Source organism: Podarcis raffonei, chromosome 11 (assembly GCF_027172205.1).
Source record: "Podarcis raffonei isolate rPodRaf1 chromosome 11, rPodRaf1.pri, whole genome shotgun sequence".
Lineage (NCBI taxonomy): Eukaryota > Metazoa > Chordata > Lepidosauria > Squamata > Lacertidae > Podarcis > Podarcis raffonei.
Window position 1 is genome coordinate 37,540,713 of NC_070612.1, and position 27,867 is coordinate 37,568,579.

The 27,867-nt window shown below is 42.6% G+C and overlaps 2 protein-coding genes across 2 annotated transcripts in view; one reads left to right on the forward strand and one right to left on the reverse strand.

Moving 5' to 3' along the window:
- The first annotated feature begins 4,070 nt into the window (after positions 1 to 4,070).
- Positions 4,071 to 27,737, forward strand: LOC128423344 (2'-5'-oligoadenylate synthase 1-like). Its single transcript, XM_053408422.1, has 10 exons — positions 4,071 to 4,150; positions 5,493 to 5,658; positions 6,121 to 6,307; positions 6,441 to 6,631; positions 8,684 to 8,844; positions 9,028 to 9,152; positions 9,337 to 9,526; positions 10,655 to 10,864; positions 12,412 to 12,615; positions 27,657 to 27,737. Exons 2-9 carry the CDS (start codon positions 5,494 to 5,496, stop codon positions 12,566 to 12,568), a joined length of 1,386 nt encoding a protein of 461 aa, XP_053264397.1. The 5' UTR covers positions 4,071 to 4,150; position 5,493; the 3' UTR covers positions 12,569 to 12,615; positions 27,657 to 27,737.
- Positions 13,437 to 27,867, reverse strand: part of LIX1 (limb and CNS expressed 1) — a 37,748-nt gene continuing 23,317 nt past the window's right edge. Inside the window, exons 3-6 of the mRNA XM_053408423.1 lie at positions 27,710 to 27,850; positions 20,207 to 20,302; positions 18,235 to 18,312; positions 13,437 to 16,099 (exon numbers count right to left, since the gene is read on the reverse strand). Of these exons, the coding sequence (XP_053264398.1) occupies positions 15,815 to 16,099; positions 18,235 to 18,312; positions 20,207 to 20,302; positions 27,710 to 27,850 (600 nt within the window). The 3' untranslated portion in view covers positions 13,437 to 15,814. The remainder of the gene's footprint in view (positions 16,100 to 18,234; positions 18,313 to 20,206; positions 20,303 to 27,709; positions 27,851 to 27,867) is intronic.

Here is a 27,867-nt window from a genome sequence, read left to right on the forward strand (position 1 = left end):
TCCTGCTTTCCAGATGTTTAAGACTACACATTCTCCCATCCCTGGCATTGACCATATCGGTTGGGTCTCAAGTACATTACAGACCACCTGTTTGTTGAGTATTCGCCCTCATTTGCCAGCACAAAGCTTTCACAGAGGTTGTACAGTGCCTGCTCTTTATTGAGCATCCTGATTTGTTTGTGCAGAGGTCATACAAGTAAAGGGGAGGGACATAGAATCAGAGAATTGTAGAGTTGGAAGGGACTGCAAGAGTTATCCAGTCCAACCCCTTGTAATGCAGGAATCGTTTGCCTAATGTGGGGCTTGAACCCATGACCATAAGATAAAGAGTCTCCTGCTCTACTGACTGAGGTGTGTAAGAGTATGCAGGTAAGGTAAAGGACCCCTGGATGGTTAAGTCCAGTCAAAGGTGACTATGGGGTTGCAGCGCTCATCTCCCTTTCAGGCCAAGGGAGCCAGCTTTTGTCCACAGACAGCTTTCCAGGTCATGTGGCCAGCAGGACTAAACCACTTATGGCGCACCGGAACACTTTGACGGAAACCAGAGCGCACGGAAGCACTGTGTACCTTCCCACCACAGCAGTACCTATTTATCTACTTGCACTGGCATGCTTTCTTATGGTGAGGCTCTTCTTATGTTCTTACATCTTCCCATCAATTGATGGGTTATACCACACTTTTTATTGCATTTCCCTGTCACTTTCCTAACAGCAAAAATATCTTTTTTAAGCAGACCACAGTGGTACCTTGGGTTACAGACGCTTCAGGTTACAGAATCTGCAAACCCAGAAATAGTACCTCGGGTTAAGAACTTTGCTTCAGATGAGAACAGAAATCGCGTGGCGGTGGCGCAGCGGCAGCGGGAGGCCCCATTAGCTAAAGTACCTCAGGTTAAGAACAGTTTCAGGTTAAGAACGGACCTCCGGAACAAATTAAGTTCTTAATCCGAGGTACCACTGTACTTGTGCCACAACACTTTAAACTGCCTTAATTCTACAAAGCAACATTTCTGGTATACGACGGAGTCCTCCCCACAAACTTCTGACATTCTGGAGGCAACCATAGTCCTAAACGTTGGGAAAGCTCCTTTAGTCTGACCGTTAATGGCAGTAGTGTGCAAATAATTTTGTCTGTCTGTAACTAAAATAAAGAAGTTCAGCCCTCCCCCATGATCATAACATGGGGAAATGTGCCCCAGTTGTGGATAATCTGTGTAGCCTGGCCCTGTACATATTTAGCAAGTTTGCAGAAGATTAAATTGTGTATGCTTTTTAAATGCTGCATAAAATTATGGGGCTAGCCTAAATAATTTTCCCTTTGTCTATATGTGCTGCAGGAAGTCTAAGATTCTGATATACGATCGTACATCTTTTGCTTGACTCCCATTAAAGGGAATGCTCTTTTTCTCTGTGTGTGCTGATATTATCTTTCATTGCACTCTGAAATATAAAACAACGTTGCTTCATCTAACCATACACTTTTGTATGCGTTTATGTATCCGGATGTATATGCTAACTCTTGGAGTTTCTGTATCATGTTTCACATGGTTATTTCATTCCACCACATGGTAAACGTTACTGTTATGCATTTAGCTATACTGTGTATTTTTAGGCTTTTTATTTTTTATTTTTTATTAAAAAAACATTGGGCAAATTTTTAAACATTGCAGAATTTTTCTTTTATTTAGATGCTGCCAAATTTTGAAAAGAACATTTTGTTTGTGTCACTTTATAGCAATAAAATGGTAGTTAATTCGCCCAAAATGTAATCTAGTTATAACCATTTACAATGTCAATGAAACTTCTGGATGTAGTTGAAATGGAGTCACCTACATTTAGAGTCTCAAGTGCAACATCCAGCAAGTTCCTTAGATGCTGGTACTGCAAAATATATATATATAAAAGGATGGAAGAAAAAAATGTTTAGTTATAATTGGCTTTAAACAGGAGTGACCAACTCTTGGCCTTTCAGATGGTAAGATGTTACTGAACTACAACTTCCATGCTGGCTGGGGCTGATGGGAGTTGGAGTGCAACAAGATTTGGAAGCCCACAATTAGCCACTATCTCTAAATGCTTATGAAGTATGGAGATCTGAATTCTTAAAAACATGTTTTCCCACCCCTAGGAGTGATGTGGACCACCACATGGGCATTTGAAGGTGACCTGGAAACTACAATTAATCCAGAATGCGGCAGCTAGACTGGTGACTGGGAGTGGCCACCAAGGCCATATAAGAAGAGTTTGGATTTGATATCCCGCTTTATCACTACCGGAAGGAGTCTCAAAGCAGCTAACATTCTCCTTTCCCTTACTCCCCACAACAAACACTCTGTGAGGTGAGGGGGGCTGAGAGACTTCAGAGAAGTGTGACTAGACCAAGGTCACCCAGCAGCTGCATGTGAGGAGCGGGGACGCAAACCTGGTTCAGCAGATTATGAGTTCACCGCTCTTAACCGCTACACCACACTGGCTCTCCAGTCCTAAAGGATCTTCACTGGCTCCCAGTATGTTTCCGAGCACAATTCAAAGTGTTGGTGCTGACTTTTAAATCCCTAAACAGCCTCGGCCCTATATACCTGAAGGAGCATCTCCACCCCCATCGTTCAGCCTGGACACTGAGATCCAGCGCTGAGGGCCTTCTGGCGGTTCCCTCACTGTGAGAAGCAAAGTTACAGGGAACCTGACTGAGGGCCTCTTGGTAGTGGCGCCCATCCTGTGGAACACCATCCCACCAGATGTCAAGGAAATAAACAACTATCTGACTTTTAGAAGACATCTGAAGGCAGCCCTGTTTAGGGAAGTTTTAACTGTTTGATATTTTATTGTGTTTTTAATATTCTGTTGGCAGCCATCCAGAGTGGCTGGGGAAACCTGGCCAGATGGGCAGGGTAATAATAATAATAATAATAATAATAATAATAATAATAATAATAATAATAATAATATTGATTGAACCTCTCTATAGCTCAGTTGGTTCTAGTGTGGTGGTGATAATGCCAAGGTTGCAGATTTGATCCCTGTATGGGACAGCTGTGTATTTCTGTATTGTAGTGGGATGGACTGGATGATCCCGAGGTCCCTTCCAACTCTACAATTTTATGATTCTATGAAATGCTGTGCCAGAACTGAATTTAGGGGAGAGTGACTGGTTCACTTGCACCGGGTGCCAAGCCAAGAGGATGCTGCAGCAAGTGCTGCAACAACGGCTTAGAACATAAGGTGAAAGGCAGGGGGGTGCTAAATTTTTGTGCCACACAGAGTGCCACTGAAATTTGAAAGCCCGAAGTGCGCCACTGGCTGTGCAGTCATCTTTAGGATGTAATTTCCATTTTGAGTCTAGGGGAGGGACTGTTCCTGCAGCACAGCAAAAGGCTCCAGGAGAATCCACATTCCTGCTGCTTCTATAACCTGACTGCAAATTTGTTTCAGTTTTGTTTGTTCTACAGTGGTACCTCGGGTTAAGTACTTAATTAGTTCTGGAGGTCTGTTCTTAACCTGAAACTGTTCTTAACCTGAAGCACCACTTCAGCTAATGGGGCCTCCCGCTGCTGCCGCGCCGCCAGAGCACGATTTCTGTTCTCATCCTGAAGCAAAGTTCTTAACCTGAAGCACTATTTCTGGGTTAGCAGAGTCTGTAACCTGAAGCGTATGTAACCTGAAGCGTATGTAACCCGAGGTACCACTGTATTTATTTATTTATTGCTTTCTACAGGAAAAAAGTTTTAAACCAACTTACAACAAATTAGTAAAGCAAAATATGTACTGTAAAATAACCAAAAGTAATAAAATGGTAGGTAGTACTAAAAACATCCATTCACCAGGAACTGACATGGAAAACAATTGTCCCTACCCCAAATGTGGTATACAAAGAACAGGCCAAATATCAAACTATATCAAGATCCAAATGGCTGAACAAACAAGAACACCTTTGCCTGACATTTAAAATAACTTAAATATTGGTGGTCCCCTCCCTCTGCCCCCCCTCTCTCTGTGTGTGTGTATGTGTGTATGTGTGTTACACATCATAATTGCCTCTATTGTGATTTTGGCAGAGAGTAAGTATACAAGAGTGCTGGGCCAGAAATGATTTAGGGAGATCTAGGGAGAAGATTTCAAGCAGAGCTTGTCACATTTGTCACATGGAATGGGTAAGTGTCTGTACACTAAGCTATAGTCCTAACTCCACTTGCTTGGGAGTAAACGCCAATGAATTCAATGCACCTTACTTCTGCGCAGACATGGTTAGAATTGCAATATGAATCACCAGCTGTGAAAGTTGGGTAAGACTAAACAATGTAAAAATGGAGACGTCTAGATTACCCAAGCCCCCAAAAAGGTGTTTTTCATGTTTATGAATAAGAAAATGACAAAAGAGAACATTCTGCTGGATTCACATATAACACTAAGCTACACTTAACACAAACCAGGGCTTACAAATCAAGAACAAACTATGGCCTGCAAATGTAGTTAAGAAGCTGGGCTGGGTTTCGGGGCTCACATTAAACCACAGTCTATAAACCAAGTGGTGGGGGAAATCAAATATTTGCCAAAAAGTGTTGTCCAGGTGACCAACAACACTAGCTTTGCAAAGTGGCAGGAACTCCCATAACAAAGAAAGAAAGAGAAGGTTTTGCATCTGATGGATAATTCTTCTTTGCATTGCTGCAAAGCTTCTAAGAGTATAAAAAGGAGCTGCATCCTGTCTTTTTGTGGCTCCAGGGCTGACCAGAGGCGTGATAACTATAAATTCCCAAAGAGAACAATCAACAGTGGAGGCACAAACCACAATTCCCAGAATTCTAAGCATCTGGGGGTGGTACATACTTGAGAAATGTGCTGTCCTCAAAGGACTGTAACTGGGAAACGAGAACATAAACACACTTGCTACGAAAGGCAGACAGGATGGCTTTGCCAAGGTAAGATTATTTTTGGCAGAAAACCCTTCCTTTGTAATTTACCCCTTTATAGCGTGTATTTGAAAAACAAATGGGAAAGGAGCAGAAGCACATGGAATAATTTAGGGAGTGGCCACCTTGCTATGTTGCCACAAGCAGAACAGGCTCTGATCAACTAGTTTTGAAAGAATTAAGCTGTATGGTACAAATAATCCACAGGCTCCCTGGAGTAATGTGTTTAGGTTGGCGTTTAGCTTAAGGTTGGCATATTTCAAACAGTGAAAATCTGGACAGAAAATTGTTGAGCTTATTTTGGTAAAGTTTTTGATCTTTTCTTTTGTTTTCGCCCAAAGTTTTTGGAGCAAAATCACAAAAAATGCAGTTTCTAAGATATTTTTATGGAAAACTGGCACTGCCAACATAGGTTGCCATACGTCCAGATTTTCCAGGACATTTCCCCAATTTACGCCCGGATGCAGTATTCCAGACCTATGACACTCCTAATTCAGCTATTCTTATAGTTGAGATACTCTCCCATACCCACTCCCCAGTGTGTGTGTGTGAATAGTTAACTTTTTGTTTTGTCCTTTTAAAGGATGTGGGGCCTAAGACCCAGATCTTACAACTGTGAGAGATGTGGGAATGACTTTGTCAGCCGCACAGCTCTGAGATACCATTTTCAAGCTAAACATCTTGGGAGAGTTCACTGTGAAACTTGTGGCGAGGAGGTTTTGCGAGAGTGTCTTCTGCAGCATGCAAAGGTAAGGTGGAACGTGTCATCTTCCTCCTCCTTTGTTTAAGCAAATAAATGGTTTTTTTTTGGGGGGGGGGTATCTTGGTTTCATGTGGGGAAAAATAGCGGTATATAAATATGAGAAGATAAATTACTATCCATTTATTTGTAAAAACATTTATCTATCACAAGTTCATGTAGCATAACAAGGTAGTGTACAGCAGTATATACAATAAAATAGAAAATATCATAAAAATAGTACAAAATGATTAAAATGTCTGGCTGATCAAAAATGTAAACCTGTCTACATTAAGAAAGACAAACCTAAAACCAGATATCAAATAAAAAAAGGCATTTTACTTTCTGCTATGCCATTTTAAAGACTAGAATACTATCCACATATACTTCCTTGCTCCCATCTGTAATCTCTTTCCAGGCCCTGCATCTCAGCTCAATATATATACAGTTCATCTCTTCTCTTTATTAACAGACTGATCATGAAATGATACTGACCAGCAATCACAGAAGCTACTGGGATATGACTCGTAAGAGGAGAACAAAATTTGTGGCCACGGAAACACTGACATCCTGTAGGATGTGCCCCAGGCAGTTTGGAACAGCCCATGCCAGGGAGTACCATGAGAAACAAGAGCATCACTTCACTGCCAGCAAAAGAGGTAGCACTGCTGTTTTGAATTGCTCGGATTATCAAGGACCACCCGATTTTAAACCTTACTTTTTAAGAGCTTCTCCTCATCCCTTCATTTCAGGCAAAAACTCGTAATTCACCATGATTTCTCTCTTGTATAGCTCAAATGTCCACTGCGTTTAAACCTGAAAACATATTAGAGTACAAAACACCTGCGGAATTAACGAAATTTGTGGAAGCAAAACTCCGACCAATCTCAAATGCTGTAAGGTGGGGCTGTGCATCAGAAGTTGAAAAGATCATTGAGTTCATTGAAGAAGTGTTTCCATTACCAATTACATATGTTACAAAGGTACTGATGATGCCACATTCTACTTGAGATTGATCACAGTAGTGTTGCACTTCCTGTATCTAGTATTTCATGTCTAAGGACCTTTGCAAACAGTTGAGTGTGTGTGTGTGTTTATGCAATAAATGTGCAATAGTTCCCTCTTCGTTGCACACATCCCATTTCCCTCAAGGTTATCCTGCTGCGAGGATATGCTATTTTATAAGAATTGAAAATGCAATATTTTCCTACTTGGGGGGATATGTAAATCTTCCCTTCAAATACAGCAATGGGCTGAGAAATTTGGGGGCATGAGGCAAAACATTTAAATAAAAAAAGGTGGTATTTGACTAAGTCAGAGTAGGCCCATTGCAATCAATGGACTTTGGTAAGTCAGGATCTTAAGCTGCTTGGGGCTGCTTCATCACTCTTAATTTCTATGTAAGAGAAAAGACATAAGAAGTTAGCCAAGACCTAGTGACTTGCCATGAATATGTCAGCTGAGAATCTGATATGTACATGCATATACTGTATTCAGGGCAAAGTAAACACTCACATTGACATAACACAGCACAGCAGACTGTGTTGGTGTGTGTTATCTCTATGTCATGAGTGAAGCAGCTACTTGGCTTGCAACCCAATACAATTTATGTTGGGAGCATGGATGGTTCTAAAGGAGGATTAGACAAATTTATGGAGAGGAAGGCTATGTCCTACCTTCACTGACAGAGACAGTTTGTCTCTGAATACCAGTGGCTGGGAATTGCTGAAAGAGTGCTGTGGCATTTGTGTCCAGCTTGCAGGCTTCCCATAGGCATTGTGAGAACAGGATGCTGGGTGAGATGGAACGTTGGCCTGATCCAACAGGGTTGTCTAATGTTCTTAAGATAGGCCATGTCCCAGGTGAACATCACTTTCAAGAACCTGCATGGCTTAATTTTCTTGTCCAGAGGTGGCAGAGGCTATGCCTGGCCCAGGAGGCAGAGTGTCCAACCAGTGGTTGGAGATGATAGGAAGAACCAGAATTAAGGGAGATGACAGTCCATGATGATGATAGTCAGGAGTCTGGATTTCAGGAGAAACAAGAGGGTCAGATACATGGTATGCAGGACCATGGACAGATCATTGGGAGCAAGCAACTTGTTCTGATGAAGTCCTAGCTCCAAAGGAAGATTTATATCCTTATGGGCCCAGGTTCCATGCTACCCTCAATCCATAAGGAGTGGAGTGGATAACTTTAAAGGACAGCTCTTGGGTTTGGATTCAAGCACTTGTGTGTCTTTCCCTTACTTTCATCTGTTCCACGTATGGGAAAATGGGAGGTGGCTAACATAATGAGACTTCATTCATTTTGGGGTACGACATGCACAGGAAGTATTATGACCCCATCTGCACTATACATTTAAAGCAGTATCATACCACTTTAAGCAGCCATGGTTCCCCCAGGGAATCCTGGGAACTGTAATTTGTTACGGGTGCTGAGAGGCCCCCATTCCCCTCACAGAACTACAATTTCCAGAGTCCCATCAGAAGAGGGAGGGAATGCTGAACCATTCTGCTAGTTGTATCTTTGTAAGGGGAACCTCCTAACAATTCTAAGTGCATTTAACAAATTCCAGGATTCCTTGAGGGAAGCCATGGCTATTTAAACTGCATGATACTCCTTCTAACTGTGTGCTGCAGATGGGGGGGCCTATTTCTAGGTGCTATGGCACCAGGGTCTCAAGGTCCAGTTCCAGGGTTGAGATCAGGGACTGGGTCTCACTCTTCTGCCCAAGTTGTGGTGGGTAAGACAGACTTAACTGCTCCTCTTGTGTATCAAAGTCCTGTCTGATGCTTGGAACCAGAGTCATCACATTAATGAATATGTGATATGGCCTACATTATGGGAGCCATTCAGAGTCATCTACTCCATAAGCAGTGAAGCAGTGTCCTCCATTTGTGATCCAAAGTGATGCAGATTGCCTGGGTTGAACAGCTGACACATGGCTAGTCTTGCTCTTCCTTGGGAACATTGGTACTAGGTGGGTTAAAGTCAAGGACTAACCAACTTTCTGTTAATATCTTACGTAACAGGGCGGTTCATATATAAAAGGAACTGATGTGCAAGATTCATCTGATGTGGACATAGTTCTTTTTAGCGGTGCCTTTCAAAGTTTAGAAGACTGCCAAAGAAAAATTCCCGAAGTACTAGAAGAGTTAGGGAAAAGACTAACTAAACCTTCCTGGATCAACAGGTTTGGACTGAGATTCTCCCTTCATTTCCTCCAATTATTGTAAAGTCATTAGCATGCCACTGATTAACAGTTAAATTCTAACTATGTCTACTCAGAAGTAAGCCCTATGAAATTCAATAGGGCTTACTCCCAGGTAAGTAGAGGTAGAATTAAAGCATATTCTCCCCTTTCTTTTCTACTTAGGGTAATATTGCAGGAAAGGACACCATTTTCCTTAAGGTTCTACTTTAAGTGTTATAAAGATCACCACGGCCACTTGTTTGACATAATGCCTTGTTATGACATGTTTGGGCCTACATTATCAGCAGGTAAGAGCTGGCTGGGGGTGGTGTCTCCCACCCCCTCACTGTCCAATAATACTTATGGAGATCTACCTTTATTGTAATTCAGACTGCAACAATATTTCCATTAGCCCGAAATCTGTCCGATTTGATTTAAGAAATGGAGACCAAGGGAGTGTCATTAGCCTTATCTCTTGTTTGGTGTTAACAGGTTTAAAAGAGAGCTTTTACCGCAAGCTCTACCACTGCAGTGACAGTGATAAAATCCAGCTGTACACTATGGCCCTGTTGAAGCACCAAGTTGAGTTTGTCAAGGCGTCAACAGAGAGGGTGAAAGATCTCATACGTTTAATGAAGCACTGGTTCAAAACTTCATTTGCAACACCAGGAGAGGAAAACAAGTAGGTTGCTCGTGTCCAAGCACAACTGAACTCATTTATCATCTCCTCCTCGTCCTTCTGCTGTTGCCATTAAGCCCTTAAGCAGTTCCCAAACTTTGTTCCCCATGAACCACTTGAAAATTGATGAGGTTCTTGGCAGAACACTTAATGGTTTTTCTGCCTGCTGTAGCAATTGTAACGTACTGTGCCAGATGCCCTATGGCCAGCTGAATGAAGTTCACGGACCACTGCTGGACCACTGACCATGGTTTGGGAGCCCTTTGATTTAAACAATTTATACACAAGAAATGCAATGAAAATAAAAAAATTGGTTAAGGCTATAGTATCACAATTCAGTTTAGAATGCCTGCTGGAACAAAAAATGTAAGTGTCTTCAGTAAGTGCCAGAAGTTCAACAGAGAGGGAGCCTGTCTGACCTGGTTGGGCACACAATACAGAATGAATAATAATAATAATAATAATAATAATAATAATAATAATAATAATTTTTATTTATACCCTGCCCTCCCCAGGCAAGACCGGGCTCAGTGAGGCTAACACCAGGTAAAAACAATTGATTAAAACACAACTTAAAAACAAGATTAAGTACAACATTAAAATGCAGCCTCATTTCAGTAATGACTCCTGATGGATATGAATTGCACATCCAAACCATGGGAGAACACTATCAGTTACTTCTCTGTAAATCTCAATAATCCCGAACCCAAGTTGTTAAGGGCCTTGCAAAATAACCCAATAATTTGGATCCTGGCCTAGTAGAGTATGGACAGCCAATGCAAGCTTTTGAGTACTGGACCAACTTCAGATCCTTCTGTTTTCCCAAGGTACAATGCAATCTGTAGATTTTTGCATTGTTTCAACCTCTTGTGAGCGAGTGACCCACACATTTGCAAAAAGAGAGCATACATACCAGGGGGGAAACAATATTTAATCTACTGGTATATTTTCTTAGCTACTCCTGGCTTATCATTCTTTGCAAGGCATGGATATTAAATCAAACGGGAGGCCCAAATTGGATTTTGCTACTGTCTCTCCAGCCTTTATTTGATCTACAGTTTTTGTTTTTGACTGTTCCCTGTGGCAGCTCCTTCTGTGCAGCTGCTAAATGTGTGCTGTGTGTGTGTTTAGGTTTCGCAGGCTCCCTTCCTCCTACTCTGTGGAACTCATCACCATCTATGTATGGGAGTTGGCTGGGAAACCAATGTTTTTCAGCTATGTACAGGGAATGAGAGCCGTCCTGAAGCTTTTGGTTCAGTATCAAGAAATCTGTGCTGTATGGCACAGACATTACAGACCCAATTTTCCAATTTTCCAAAAGGTGTTTCTAAAGCAAACCAGGTGAGTAAGCCCATTATATACTTGTCTGCCTCTTTAGTACATGCTCCCAGCAGCTGAAATTTAATCTAGAGCTTCCACTGCTAGGAAAAGCCGATTCCACCAACCTCTCCTTCCCAGAGCCGTAGCGAGGTGATATTGTGCCCCTGGCAGAACCATCCAGATTGCGCCCCCTACTCATGGACGTATTAGTTATTCTTTCTGGCTCTCCCCCACCCCACTCCACCCATTCACCCTCTATTTAAAAGCTTTTCTTATGAGGCAATAATTAATATTTTTATTTATAGACATATTTATGGACATATTTTTTGGCTGATTTTGCTCCCCCCTCTCACCTGCGCTTCTGGGAGGGGCCCACCTCACCACCCCTTAGCTATGGCCTTGCTCCTTCCCCATCGTCAGCTTACCTCAGTGCATCTCATTCCCAGTCTCCAGGACCCTCTTCCTCCCCCCACATTGTCCTGCCAGTTCATGACATTGAATATTGCTTGCTGGTGCTGTTGGGGGGGGGCGCTTTCTTGTGGCTTTTTGCTTTTTACAGGGCCTTTGATTCTGGGAAGGCCATTGCTCATAAATCAACCAGGCTGCCCTGCTGCTTCCTTTGTCTTTTGATGTTTGTTCCCTTACCAGAACAAGAGCAATGTTGTACTTTGTTCTGGAAAATGTCTAGTTCATACTGCTGGGTAACTCTCTCTCTACACACCCACACCCACACAGCTCCAGTTTTGTGTGTGGCTCCTGCCTTCATTCCTGGACTTGCAATTTCCCATGGTTTTGGATCTGTGCTTCCTTCACCCAAGAAATGGCATCACTTCCTTTCAGCTGATGCGTTCAGCTGATGAATCATAGAATCATAGGTCGAGTTGGAAGGGACCCTGATTATCGTCTAGTCCGACCCCTTGCAGGTGCAGGAATATGCAGCTGTCCCATACAGGGATTGAACTTGCAACCTTGTTGTTATCAGCACCAACTGAGCTATCCAATTCAAAGTGTTGGTGTTGACCTTTAAAGCCCTAAACGGCCTCAGCCCAGTATACCTGAAGGAGCGTCTCCACCCCCATCACTCTGCCCGGACGCTGAGGTCCAGCGCCGAGGGCCTTCTGGCGGTTCCCTCGTTGTGAGAAGCAAAGCTACAGGGAACCAGGCAGAGGGCCTTCTTGGTAGTGGCGCCCACCCTGTGGAACACCCTCCCATCAGATGTCAAAGAGATAAACAACTACCTGACATTTAGAAGACATCTTAAGGCAGCCCTGTTCATGGAAGTTTTTAATGTGTGACATCTTAGTGTAATTTTGGTCTTTGTGGAAGCTGCCCAGAGTGGCTGGGGAAACACAGCCAGATGGGTGGGGTACAAATAATAAATAATAATAATAATAATAATAATAATAATAATAATAATAATTATTATTATTTCCAGCTCAAGAGGTCTTGAAACGATAGGCTCTGTGTGTGAAAACAGCATTACATTTGAATGTACTGTAAAAGAGGCACCTGCCTCTCAGCACTTCCTGTCTTTGTTCATATGGACAATGCCTCTCTTCCTCCCATAGGCCATTTGTTTTGGATCCTGCGAACCCAACCTTTAATGTGTGCGAGAACAGCAATGCCTGGGATGAAGTAGCTCATGTGGCAAGGCAGAGCCTCCTAAAACCGCTCTTTAATGGCATCCAAGCAAAGGAGCCCTGGCTTTTTGCAGAGAACTGGTGAAACCAAACCTGGCCTCGCTTCCGGAAGAATGGGCACCCAGTTTTCAGGTACTGCCATGGGAAAATGTCGGTGTTGAAACTGAATGAAAACTTGAGAGAGAAAACGGTGAGTCGTGCACCTGCTGTGTGCAATGAAACTGCCTCCTCTGTGGGAGGAGCTGTGGGAGAAGGTAATCTGAAGAGGAGAAGGTGATGAGGTAAAAGGGAGTGCTTAACCCTTCCTACAGCCATCCATTTTCCTCTGCTACCTCTCCTCCCAACTTGCGTTTGCTCCCGTGGGGTTCCAGTCCCATGTTTGCAAGATAACTATAGGTCTCAAACATTGGCAAGGTTGAAAGCAGTTGGTGTGGGAAGTTTCAGAGGGGAGAGCAGCAGGTGGAGGTAAGAGGAAAGGTGAGTTCCTCTCTGGCAAACATTTTATCAGCCCCACTCAGAGAGAGAGAAAGGGCCTTTCAGGCTTCACCAAAAGCAGTCTCTCTTTGGCTGTTGACTGAAATATTCAGCAAATAAAACTACGGTAACTTTCCCTTTCAAAAACAAAAATCAGTGTTGGCCAGGTGTTGTTGTTTTTTTAAAACTTGAAGAAAAAATGGTTGCAATTTTATGGTTCAGGAGGTCAAGGTTTTAAGAATTGCTGCCAAGATTGGAAAAAGTCAAGAATATTTAGGATAGAAGTAAATAAGAAATGTGCATAGGTAGGGGTTTTTTGGGGGGTTTGTGTGTTTACTTCTCCATTGACATTCCATGGCATGTTTAAGTTTAGTGATTTCAGCATTACTTTTTTCACATGGACCATAGAGAGAAGCAGCCTATTGTAATGTTCGCATACAATATGTGGAATGCTCGCAATAAGCACATATTTCCTGTAATGTTTTCACAACGGTTTATTTTACAAAATGATTGCCCAAATTCAACACTTGAGTGAGATCAAATAAGATACAGAAGATTTGAGGCAGTAAAATACTTTTTTAAAAAATTAATGGTTGATTCTAATTCCCAGTATTTTATTTCTTTACCATTTGCTGCAGTAGACCCATGACAGCTATAGATGAATCTTGAAAGAACAGTCTGGTTTCCTTTTTGCAACACAGTGTTGATAACTCATTGTCAAGGGCTCTTCATAATACGTGCTGAGCTTTTTTTCTAGAAAAAGAGGTGCCGGAACTTGGGGCTTTTGGGGGGGACCCCACTGCACCAGTCGCCATGCTATCCGCAGCCACCTGTTCTGTCTGGAAAAAAGGCCTGAATATGTGTATCTGATCTGCTTGCAACGGAAATTCCTGTAAGAGTCACAAGTACACAACCAGCAGAAAGGATTGGCTGCATTGTGCTTGATAAGCAGAGCAGTGTTTATCATGACAGTGGAAGAGGTAGCTTAGGTTAGAGCCAAGGCAGGCATTGACAACATCCTATAATTTGGTTCAAATTTAGGAAGATCTTCACCAAATGCTGAAAATCATGACCAAAATTGTAAGTCATTATTATTATTTACTTCCAAAGTACAGTTGAACTTTCTGAATTTGTTGTTGTTGTTGGATCAGGGATGGGAAACCTTCATCTCACTGGCCTAATAGGTTCACCAAGCCTCCCCAATTGGCGCATGGGGCCATTTTGACTAAGCCACACCTGCCCATCTTCCATACATTGTCTTATATAATGTCAGCTGTGGGGCAAGTGAGATCTCGCTCAGATGAAAGGATTTGCAGGCACTGTCAATTTCTCAAAAACCTGGAACCTATAACTTAAGCATACAATTTTGTGACTAAGTTGGTTGGTCCTCAGCTGCAGCAGCAGTACAGTCATACCTTGGTCGCCGAATGCCTTGGAACTCGTACGTTTCAGCTCCTGAATGATTGAAAACTGGAAGTGAGTGTTCTGGTTTCCAAACGATTTTTGGAAGCTGAATGTCTGATGTGTCTTCCGATTGGCTGCAGGAGCGTCCTGCAGCCAATCAGAAGCCGTGCCTTGGTTTTTGAACAGTTCCGGGAGTTCAACGGACTCCCGGAATGCATTCTATTAGAGAACCAAGGTACGACTGTACTTCATTCAGTGCTATTAAACCACCCGAATCATTCCTAAGCTGTTTTTCTCATTTGCTAAGGAAACTAGTATAAGTGTAGTGAGCAAAACAAATTAAACATGGTTGTCTGTTTCCCTGCCAAGAAGTAAAAGCAATTCATTACATTTGCCCTGCAAAAGGGTTGATTTCATCACACATAAATATTATCACTGATGTTGTCAGTTGTTCTTTGATGACATTCTGATGTTCAGAAATGCAGTAGCCCCACATGTCTTACTACTGGGGCATTGAAAACTGAATGTGGCCCTGGGCACAGCCAGCCACTGCTTCCAGGTGCTGATCAAATATATTGTTGTCTTTTTCTCATTTGCTGTATTGATACAGTACAATGAGCAAAAATAATGAAAAGTTGAGATTTGTGTTCCTATCAGAAGCAATGGGCTTGCCAATTGCAAATACTGGCCTATCACAGTGTTGTTATTTTACTTACTACTCATGTAAACAAGAAAAAAAATCTACACAGGCTTTGCTGTAGCTAATGTATTTTATTATCAGGACTCAAGTTATTTTTCTAGAAGAATGTCCGCGTTGGTCATTTTTCAAGTATAACAACTGGTTTTCTGCTTTTGTGTCATAGATTTCCCTAAGTTTAGAAGCCTATTGTTGTCCCTTCAACCACTACTTTAAATAACAATATATATATATCTATCAGCCGGCAGTTTTTGCTTATTGCAGGGACATTTCACTCCTTATTTCTGTACATCTCTCGGATGTATTAATTCAATTCACATACTAAACAATTCTGCCACACTTACTTTGATTATACAACGCTATTAAATGATTGTTGCTGTTCTTTAAGAAGTTACAAACCTAAGCTATATTTTTTTTATAAAAATAATAATTCTAAAAATCTGTCTTCGTCACACAGAATTTCACACTGTAATGCAGCTTTAGTTGTTTCACATGCAGTGAAACAGGAAGCATGTGTGAGTAATGCTTCTTCTTCATGCATTCTGTGAACTTGCACATGAGATGTGTGGATTCCACATGCACCTGGAACTCATGCTGCTCACCTTGGGGGGGGGGGATTTGAGAGTTTCTGCTTTGTACATTATACAATCAGCTGAAGGCAAGCTGTTGTTTCACATTGATCTGAATGATCCAGGATTAGCTCATTACAGACCAGCCTTGCAAACCTGTTTCATACAAACGGTGCCCTAGGCTGCCCTAGCGATAGCCACTTAGGGCTAGACTCATACGATCATCATTTGAAGAGGCAGCGGTTTGATCACTGTACAGCTGGCTCAGTGCTAAGCCCAGTATTTCCTTTTTCTCTTTGTAAAACCGCAGCTCTTGTCCAGCTTTCCGGGTTTCTTCCAGCTCTCGAAGGGCCACTTGCAGCTCTTGCGAAATAATGCCCGGAGTTTCTTGCTCCTTCATAAGCCAGTCCAGAGCCATGTGACTTCTCATCCTTTCATCCAAACTGTACTGGGAATAGTAGGAGATCACTTCCTGTTGCCCGTCCCAAAAAAATAAAGAGTTAGCAACAAATACACCATTGCTTTGTAGTGGGGTAGGAGAGCTGGAGGGGCAGGGGAATCCCATCTGACAACCAATGTGTTCCTTTGGTTTCAGATAGCACATGGGTAGATGAGTCTAAAAAGCCTGGGACACACATTTTCATGACCCTGTAGCATAAGGGTACCAGATTTTATTTTCAATGAATCCGGGGACACTTCAACTTCCAACTAAATAGATGGATTTTGCCAGGGAACTGATCTGTAAATCCGGGGACTGTCCCCGGGAAACGGGGACGTCTGGTAACCTTACTGTAGCAGCTATGGTGGTTTATTTACCAGCAGTAATGTACTGTATTTTCCGCTCTATAAGACGCACCAGACAACAAGACGCACCTAGTTTTTGGAGAAGGAAAACAAGAAAAAAAAATTCTGAATCTCAGAAGCCAGAACAGCAAGAGGGATCGCTGCGCAGTGAAAGCAGCAATCCCTCTTGCTGTTCTGGTTTCTGGGATAGCTGCACAGCCTGCCTTCGCTCCATAAGACGCACACACATTTCCCCTTACTTTTTAGGAGGGAAAAAGTGAGTCTTATAGAGCAAAAAATATGGGATTTAGTGTTAACTCTGGATATGTATACTTGATTCTGACCAAACTAAGCCTCTTAGAGCACAATATACATCAAGAGGCTTAGTTTGGTCAGAAGAGAGTATACATTTCCAGAGTTAACACTAAATACATTACCTCTGATACTTCTAGCCACCATAGCTGCTAAAGGGCCATGAAGATTTGTGTCCTGGGCTTTATAGACTTGTCTACCCATGTACTATCTGAAACCAAAGGGGCACATTGGTTGCCAGATGTGAAATATATCGGCATTATTTCCAGCTCTCCTTCCCCACTATTCTAAAATAATGAGTTAGGTTCTGCTCTGGGATCTTTCGCAACTGACATGGACATTTCAGAACAGATATTGGAAACATGTTTGACTGTGGAAGTCAAACAAATAAATTGTAGTTAAGGTAGCTTGAAGAAATTCTAGTTGTGCGGGAGCCTAGATGTCCAAAAGCAAGGGCTTGCCTTGCGTGACCTGAACTGCTCTCTTGCCCCATTACTATTTGAAATAATAGAACTTGATACCCATAGCAAATTTGGTTTTGTTAACCTGCTGCTCCATCATTCATTCATGCTTCTCTATCTAACTATCAGCTCATCACTTGGGTTCAAGGACATTTGAAGAGTCCTGCTGGGTCAGACCAAAGGCCCATCTCATCCAGCACTCTGTTCATACAGTGACCAAGTGATGCTCATGTGAAATCCACAAGCAGAACTCTCCCCACCTGCAATTCCTGGCAACTGACATTCAAAGGCCTTTGTCTGTTTGGTAGAAGTGAGCATAGTCCTTAATCACTGGGTTATTTAAAAGAGATTAATTTTTCATGTAACTGAATATGCAGGTCTTAACATTTAAAGAAGACAACTCATTACATAATTATTTAAACGTTAATTATGCAATTATGAAAGTATATAATTTTTAAAATGCAGTGGTGTTTTTTTATTAAAAAACCCATTAATATATTTATAATACAAATTACATAATTCTTTAAAAAAAAGAATTATGGGTTGCATCCAGGGAATTCATCCTGTTATCTCAAGCACTTCCACCTGTGCAACAGACTTTCTCTTCGTTTCTTCTCCCCATGTCTTTCTTCCTCCCCAACTGCTCTGGAAGGTTGAGAAAACCATAGAACAGGTTTGGGGAGAAGGGACTCAGGATGGGAAGTCCACTGTGTAGATAGAAGTCCTTGTGCTAATGGGACTTTTTGAATACAACCCTAGGTTTGCACTTGTCCACTAATGGATCCTTTTAAACCTAGAACATCTGTAACGACATTACAGTCTTTAAAGAGGAATCTTAATTTGTGGACACACTTAACTTGGGAGGTGTCTCAGACTCAATGGGACTCACTGAGGGCCTAAATTTTAAAAATCCCACTGATTTCAATTCCCATCAATGGCACCTAAGAATGGACCATGTCTATAGAACATAAGGAACATGCTGGGTAGAGGTGAAGTGAGTATAGTTTTGCTGTTGGGGAAATGAGTGCACTATTAGTGCTGTGTTACTCACTTGTCGAGAGCACTTTGTTTCACGCAAAGCTTTGAGGCTTCCATTCCAGTGCAGCAGTTGAAAGACTATCATCAGTTCCTATGGAAGAAAAACCAATGGCTCCTGAATGAACTGCTTCAAAGTAGAATCTCTCTTTCAGTATGTGAAACAATAGTGGGGATTTGCTGTGGGAGAACTGGGTTAGATTCAAATGTGTTTTTCCATCTTGAAAAGCATCATGGAAGGGCTGTTTTGGAACCTCATGTTACAGCCATGGAACTACCTAATTCCTCCACCTGCACAGGAACTTTGTGTGAGTTCACAAGGAAGAGCCATTATCTAGTCTTTCTGTATTGCCTTCAAGGTCATTGCTCTAATATGTCTGAACTCTTTTGACTTTCTAGAACATTATTGAATGCTTATATGTGGATTAGAGTGGAACCAAGTCTGAGTCACACCAGATCACTTGCCCTTCAAACAAAAAGCAAAACAAAACAAAAACCCAATGTATGCTGCTCTTAAATTTGTTGGAATACTGACATTTACCAAGAGAGTAGCATTAATAACTAGAGAGAGATTCTAAAGTATGTACTGAGACAATTATATTTTCTAAAAGTAAAGGGACCCCTGACCTTTAGGTCCAGTTGTGGCCAACTCTGGGGTTGCAGCGCTCATCTCACTTTATTGGCCGAGGGAGCCAGCGTACAACTTCCGGGTCATGTGGCCAGCATGACTAAGCTGCTTCTGGCGAACCAGAGCAGTGCATGGAAACGCTGTTTATCTTCCCGCCAGAGCGCTACCTATTTATCTACTTGCACTTTGACGTGCTTTCGAACTGTTAGGTTGGCAGGAGCAGGGACCGAGCATGGGAGCTCACCCCGTCACGGGGATTCGAACCGCCAACCTTCTGATCGGCAAGTCCTAGGCTCTGTGGTTTAACCCACAGCGCCTCCTGTGTCCCATTTTGTCTATTAGGTAAAGGTAAAAGGACCCCTTTTATCTATTACTGGCAATTATTAGTTTAACATTGCCTATCTTTTTGTTACTTTTTTAAAATTATAGAACAACTTTTGTAATTGCAGTATTATAAAAGTAAAGTTATTCAGTGCACCATGGAAGTACCTGGAACAATGATTATGCCCCTCTTTCTTTATTATCTTTTATTGTTTTCTTGGTCATTGTCTTAGGCAAAAGGATGTAGAAAACAATTTGGAAGAGTGGACCCAGAATTTAGACACTGCCTTCATAGCAATGGGGTTACAATGGGGCATGTGTAAGCATCACCATTTGTCTGAAATGAGACTTAAATTGGAAGGGGTCCAGTGTTTCACTTTATGAGTATTCTGTGTTGCAAACATGCTGTCATCTGTTCCAGAAAGGCACAATCTTGCCTCCGCTTGGATATTCTATTGCTATGTCAAACTTCCATGGTCTGCCTTTCATCAGACACAAGAAAAACAACCATCAAAAGCAAAGCTGGTATAGCTATACTTGTAAAGGAAATTTGTTCATGGGGCAGATTTTGAAATATGACTTGAATAATTTTTTTGGAACATCAAGTAGTATCAGCTTAGACTGCTTAGTTAGTTTTCCAGTACACATTTAAATCACTGTAAAGATGAATAAAGGGTAACTTCTCTCCAACTGGAATCTAATCTGGAAAACAGGGTACAAAGGGAAAAAGCCAAATCAGAATATATGGAAAAAGCATGTGCACATACACAGCCGCAAGCCTTATTTAGTTACTTTTGCAAGTTCATTTTTCAATATTCAACTGAACATTTTCAGATGCTGCTTTCTGTCCTACTCTGTATGAATAGCATAAATGTTCATGTTGGAAGAAATGGAGGGAGGTACAAAACATAAATGAAGCCATACGTTTTATTGAGGCTGAGATCCTTTTTTTAGTAAGTCATATACCCACTGAACACGGCATACAGATTGCGCTGCAAACCTTTAAAAAACTGGCTCGTCTGAAAGAATTAAATTGTACCTGAAATTCCAGCATTGTCTTCCCCATATTTGATTCCAGCATATAATGATAGGCTCCAATACTTGTGCTTGGGTCATCAGCATCATTTAAAGTACCCTTTAACAAGAATAAAGGAACTTTCTGAATTACATAAACACATTCTTAGGTGGGGAAAAATGCAAACCATTTCCACATCCTCAGATTACAAATTGGATGTGTTCAGACATCAGGCTAAACCATAGTTTAGAATGATAGAACAAGTTACAGGGAATCTTGTGCTTTCTCCCTTCTCTCTCTTCTGGCATGGCCACAAAGAGGAATTTGGAAAATTTCTCTTCCAGTTTCAATTAACCATAGTTTAGCAAGTTTCTGAAGAATCCTAAATTATGGAACTAAATTGTGTTTTAACCAAAGCACAGTTAGCATTAAGCACAGTTTGACAGGTTCAAATGACTGGACAGGTTGCAATTAATCTAAACCAGAAGCTCACGTTTCTAGATTCCTCTTTGTAGTTATGCCAGAGTTGGGAGAAAGTTGGGAGCCTGAGCTTCACTGTAGCTCATTCTCATAATGCTCAACTATGATTTAGCATGTTGCCTGAACTAGGCCATTTTCTACTACAAAAGCCATAATAAAATCACAGTATTTAATGCCTCCCATTACCACCATCATCTGGGAAGTGGAACACAACCATTCACAATAGCCTCTTTTCCTCCCTTCCTTTCGGCTACAGACCAGGGTATAACATTGAGACATAAGCATCATCATGGCTAGTTTTAAACCACATATATTTCTATGTGCATCTTCCTAAAATAAAACATGGTTTTCTGAAATGTTCACATCTTCCTTCAATGATGCTGAAAGAGGATTTTCAACAACTGGAATATAAGGCAGTAACTTATAACCACAACTGGGTGGTGTGAGCTAGTTGTGGTAGGTCTGGTTTGAGTTTGCCTCGGAGCAGCAGCAGATCTTAACAACAAAATCCACCAAACAAGAGATTCTGTTTGGTGTCTTCACCATCTTAGACCAGTTTACAAAGCTATATATTTACTTACATGCTTAGTAAATCTGTACCTAACATTTTTGCATGTAGTCCTCAAAGCAGTTCACAAAATGAATAAGATACAATGGAAGTGTTAAAAGCCCTACACTTAAAGCAAAACCAAACCAGCCAAGCAGAAACGGGCATATTGTGTAGCTGGTTTTTTCACCTGCCCTTCTGTCTCTTGGATTCTTTTCCACAGAGCAGCTGGTTTGAGATGGAGATGTTTATGTGGTGATGAAGGGGACAGTCCAGCTGGGACAGTTTAGTTTAGTTTATTAAAATTTCTCAGACAACATTTTCTAGAAGAGCACTCAAGGCATCTCACAATTAAAATTTCCCTGGTTAAAAACAAAAGCGAGCAAACAACAAATCCATAAAATATTAAATTCGCATGAAGTCATTAAACAAAAAACAAACAGCACATTCCATTCCATCAATGGTCTGGAAGTAAAGGAACATCTTAACCTGGCACCGAAAATATGATAACATGGGCATCCAGACAGCACTTCATAGACATAAGGGCCACAACAGATGTCTCCACACTTACGCGGGGGTTATATTTTTGGCCCCCACATGCATAACTGAAATTGCATAAAATGGGAGGCACCCCACTTTAATAGGGAGGGCGAGCAGGGAGGAGAGAGAGAGAGAGAATCTGAGACATAGGAACTGCTGGGGCTGCTGATGGAAGTCAGCACTGGGCCACTGCATTGTGCACCTTCCCTTGCTTGGGGCTGCTGCCCCCAGCCTTCCCTCCAATCCCATCACAGCAGGTGAGCAGCCATACTGAAAAGGCCTTCTCCCTTGAAACCTCCATTCCACCTTTTCCCAGAGAGGGTCATCAGGGGGTGCCTGAGATGTTGACTCTCAGGGTACAGGCATTCCATCAAGTGTTACAAACAGGTGCTTGGTCGTCTTTGAAGGCTGTCATTGTCGTTGAGGTTGCAGTTCAATGCAGAATGACTCTTATACTTGGACTAGGTATGGAGATGAGCATCTGCCCAGTTTTACAGCCAGTCTGGGGTGTAGTCAAGGGTCAAAGAGGAACTCAGACCCACCAAGAACCTGCTCATCCTTCAAGAGGTATGGCTCATACTTGCAGAGCAGGTACCCATGGCCCTCCAGATATCATTGGACTCTTAACTCCCACCAGCTGCACTCAGCATGGTTCGGAATGATGTAGCCCAGGCACACCTGTTGGGCCACAGGTTCCCCATACCTATTGTGGATTCAAGTTACTGGAATATATAATATTGCATATTCTCATTTGGTAGGGCAACCCATTAGCATAGCACAGCCCTGTAGACGTGGAGGACTGAAGCTTTAGACACAGTGGTTTGTTGTTTTCCATTTGGAGGGACAATTTGTGAGTCAAATGCTTATAATTCTTCTCATAATCCTTAACGTTCTAGAGAAGCTATGCAGAGCTGAACACAACTCTGTACACAAGACAGTTTCTTTAGCAGAACTGTCAGCAAATTTATAGCTTTTGAAATGCAGTAACATTAACACACTGCTGCTGAAATATTTATGCTGGCTCTTAAATATCCCAAGGGACATCTGTCTAAAACTCTGCAATTTTAAGCTTTTCGCCTTAGAAAATTTCCATTAAAAATGATGAATTGCATTAAATGAACCTTCTTTTTGAAATCATTTCTAAATAAATCATAGTCCATTTTCCAAAATGTATGTATGGGATTGTCCCTCAAAAGGGCATGAGACTCGTAAAGCTCAAGAAGAAAGGCATCCTTTCATCCACAAACCAGATATACCCCAGGCCTTCCCCACTGCTCTGCAAATACACCAACATTATAAGCACTCCTACTCCCACCTCCCCAGAATCTTATAACTTTCAATCAAAGAGGAACAATTTCAAATTGTGTGTCTCACACTGCTCTTAACCCTCTTCCCAAGTCGTTTCAAATCTCCCGTTTGCTTATCAGCAGTTCCTTCTGCACAGATGGGAGGATTTTGTTAAATCTTCTGGAGTCTCAAGCAGCATACGTCTTTCACTGAGCCAGCATTTAAAAAAAGGGAAAAAAACTTTCATGAATTTTGCTCTACTTTTCAGTGGATTAGCAACATGCTTCTCCTGATCTGTATTTTCCCCCCTGCTGCCAATGACTAAAAATATTGAATCTGAGCAACTTGTAAGAAGCTGTAACACGCCTGCAATAAGATTACTGATTTTTAACCATTGCAAACGCCTAATCCACATGGACACGTTTTCAGCATGATAATGGGGGATAAAGGAGAAATGACTTCCATCCTCTCCCTCTTAGTGATATCATTTGAAATTCAGTGGGAAATGGGGGAAACTTGGTTTGAATCTAGGTTATTATATCATCCAGACTTCTCCAAACTGGTGCCCACCAATGGCCTTCAGTTGTCTTTTAAAAGTAAAATAGTTGTTTATTGCCTTGGCATCTGGTGGGAGGGCGTTCCACAGGGCAGGCGCCACTACCTAGAAGGCTCTCTGCCTGGTTCCCCGTAACCTCACTTCTCACAGTGAGGGAACCGCCAGAAGGCCCTCGGTGCTGGACCTCAGTGTCTGGGCTGGATGATGAGGTGGAGATGCTCCTTCAGGTATACAGGACCGAGGCCATTTAGGGCTTTAAAGGTCAGCACCACCACTCTGAATTGTGCTCGGAAACGTACTGGGAGCCAATGAAGATCTTTCAGGACCGGTGTGATATGGTCTCAGCAGCCACTCCCAGTCACCAGTCTACCTGGCACATTCTGGATTAATTGCAGTTTCCAAGTCACCTTCAAAGGTAGCCCCACATAGAGCACATTGCAGTAGTCCAAGCGGGAGATAACTAGAGCATGCACCACTCTGGCGAGACAGTCTGCGGACAGGTAGGGTCTCAGCCAGATGAAGCTGATAAACAGCTGCCCTGGACACAGAATTAACTCCTACATCTGGTGAACTACAACCCCAACCTTCCATTACTATTGGCCATGTTACAAGGGGCTGATGGGAAATGGAGTCATTCAGCACCAGAAGGGCCACAGGTTCCCCACTTGCGCTTTAAAGTGCAGAGAGTGATTATATACAGGGATTAATGGCACCTTAGACAGATTTGGGGGAAGTTAAAATAGATGGCATCTCTAGTTTCAAGATGTTCATACGTGCAGATTTAAGAAACTTGAAACCTGGGCTGACATTTACAGAGTATCACGGGACTTTCTGATAGGCTTTTAACTCGGTACATTAATTTCTGATTATTTGCAGAGCAATCCCAAGGCTGTGAATGCACTTAGCTTTTAATAAATCAATAATGTGGGTGAGGTACTGAAAATAAGTTCCTCTCCAACAGAATTAGCTTGCATTTACCTAGTGCTTCTGTGTCTATATAAATACATACAGTAAATACTATGCTACGTGTGGTGCATACAAGGAATCTGTATCCATTAGTAAATGCAGATGTTTCCCTGAAAGAACCCAGTAGCTGAGGACAATCCACAGCATCACCAAGCCAGCCCACGCAAACTGAAGCTAACCTCAAATGCAGATGTTAGCAGTCTGATTCGGTTTCGGCATTAGTGACAAAAGCTCCTGCCAACTCATTTCCTTGCCAGAGGCAGTAACACAGTAGAGAAGAAAGGATTGAAACAGAGATGTGGGAAAGTGAATGGAAAGACTAGGATACTTTACAGCACTGGTTTAGTCTTGAATATGGTTGCCATATTTCAAAAACCAGGACACCCCGAAAGTTGTTGAGTTTTGTTTTTTGTTTTACAAAAACACCCCCCAAAAAAACCCCCTGTGATTTTTTGATTGACTTGCCTAAGATCCAAATCACATTTTGGAAATTCCTCCCGGACATCAATTCTGCCTTTGAAATCCCAGTAATGGCAGCCCTAGTCTTGAAACCATTGCTAGCTTCCCTTATATTTTATTATTCAATCCAAGAGTGGATGTGGCCCTGGGGGAAAGTAGAAGGTTGCAGGTAGACTTTTCTGATCTTTTATCCGTAATGACATTGCTCTTAACTAATACTCTAAACAATGTATGAGTGAGGGTGGAGCGTGCATAACTTTTCCTTTTATTGGGTCGACGCGGGTGGTGCTGTGGTTTAAACCACAGAGCCTAGGACTTGCCGATCAGAAGGTCGGCGGTTCGAATTCCCGTGATGGGGTGAGCTCCCGTTGCTCGGTCCCTGCTCCTGCCAACCTAGCAGTTGGAAAGCACATCAAAGTGCAAGTAGATAAATAGGTACCGCTCCGGCAGGAAGGTAAACAGTGTTTCCATGCGCTGCTCTGGTTCATAGAATCATAGAATCATAGAATCATAGAGTTGGAAGAGACCACAAGGGCCATCAAGTCCAACCCCCTGCCAAGCAGGAAACACCATCAGAGCACTCTTGACATATGGTTGTCAAGCCTCTGCTTAAAGACCTCCAAAGAAGGAGACTCCACCACACTCCTTGGCAGCAAATTCCACTGTCGAACAGCTCTTACTGTCAGGAAGTTCTTCCTAATGTTTAGGTGGAATCTTCTTTCTTGTAGTTTGGATCCATTGCTCCGTGTCCGCTTCTCTGGAGCAGCAGAAAACAACCTTTCTCCCTCCTCTATGTGACATCCTTTTATATATTTGAACATGGCTATCATATCACCCCTTAACCTCCTCTTCTCCAGGCTAAACATGCCCAGCTCCCTTAGCCGTTCCTCATAAGGCATCGTTTCCAGGCCTTTGACCATTTTGGTTGCACTCCTCTGGACACGTTCCAGTTTGTCAGTGTCCTTCTTGAACTGTGGTGCCCAGAACTGGACACAGTACTCCAGGTGAGGTCTGACCAGAGCAGAATACAGTGGCACTATTACTTCCCTTGATCTAGATGCTATACTCCTATTGATGCAGCCCAGAATTGCATTGGCTTTTTTAGCTGCCGCGTCACACTGTTGGCTCATGTCAAGTTTGTGGTCAGCCAAGACTCCTAGATCAGGTTCGCCAGAAGCGGCTTAGTCATGCTGGCCCCGACACCGGCTGCCTCGGCCAATAAAGTGAGATGAGCGCCACAAACCCAGAGTCGGCAGTGACTGGACCTAATGGTCAGGGGTCCCTTTACCCTTTACCTTTTATATCACAGTTCAATGTAATAACTTTAAAGAATTACCCTGCCAGATTAAAAATGTTGTGGATGAAATTGGCTCTGTCTCTGGAACTCAGAGCAGTGTGCTCCATCTTCCCTGCTCCTGCCAACCTAGCAGTTGGAAAGCACATCAAAGTGCAAGTAGATAAATAGGTACCGCTCCGTCGGGAAGGTAAACAGCATTTCCATGCGCTGCTCTGGTTTGCCAGAAGCGGCTTAGTCATGCTGGCCACATGACCCAGAAGCTGTACGCCGGCTCCCTCGGCCAATAAAGCGAGATGAGCACCGCAACCCCAGAGTCGGCCACGACTGGACCTAACGGTCAGAGGTCCCTTTACCTTACTATTGATTGATGAGTCAACTTTTCCAGTTTCATCTTGGAAAGGGGAACTATGTCCAAGCTATATACAATGAGATGCATTTTCCTTTGATACAGGCGCACCAGCTCTAGGGGGCCAAGGTGTCTTCAGCCTCCTCAATATTTTGTTTGTGAGGAGTCCAGTGTGCGCAGCACGCACGCAACATCTCGCATCACAGCTCCAGTGCGCGGCTCCACCAGAGCGCTCAGTGTAGGAGAAGGACCACTGCTCAGTGGCAGATCATCTGCTTTGCATGCAGAGGGTCCCAATTTTGATCCCAGGCATCTTTAGGTTGGCTGGAGGAGATCCCTGACTGAATTCCTGGAGAGCTGCTGCCAGCCAGTGTAGACAATATTGAGCTAGGTGGACCAATAGTCTGATTCTGTCTAAGGCAGCTTCCTAGGCTCCACTTTTGCTGAGCCCGCTGCCGAGCATGACTGTATTCTTAGAATCTGAAAAAAACTATCCTATCTGATTTCCTTACCCTGGACCTGCTACCCAATTCATCTCTTATCTCTCGTCTTTCTGGAGAGAAGTTGATAATTGTTGGGAAATATAAGAGTATGTCTTGTTAACTTCTCCTCCAAGCATTATGTGGTTACTAAAAACATTGCCTAATGGATGGGGCCACCATGACCTGCCCTCTATTTGCAACAGGGTCTAAAATATTTTCCATGTTGACCGAAGTTACTCATGGTATGTGCAGCCACTTAGACTAATAGAAGTTTAGGGAAAGGACGGACTCCCTGGTTGCAGGAAATATAAAGTTTATCCACATTTCTTGGGAGGGAGATCAGCCCAGATTAACCACTTCCCAGGATCCTTGACCTCACCATCAGCCAAGTGGACTCCTCATGTGAAGGAAATGAAGGTCAAGAAAAGGCACATGAATCATAGTAGCACTAGCCTATCAATGGAGATACTCTTATCTGGAATCTTACATTAATTATTGTCTTCCTGTTCTGCAGTTTACCATAAATGCAGCCAATGACAGCATACAAAGCCATGGAATTGAACTTACACTGGTGGATGAAACAGCTTCCTGAACGCTCTCCATAATAAATTCCTTTGTGATCCTGCGACAAGGCAACTCATTGAAGAGAGAATTGATTAGCGCCACTTTTGCCGCATCTCGTCTTGCTTCGGCTCTGCTCAGGCAGCACTGAAATAGAAGTCAAT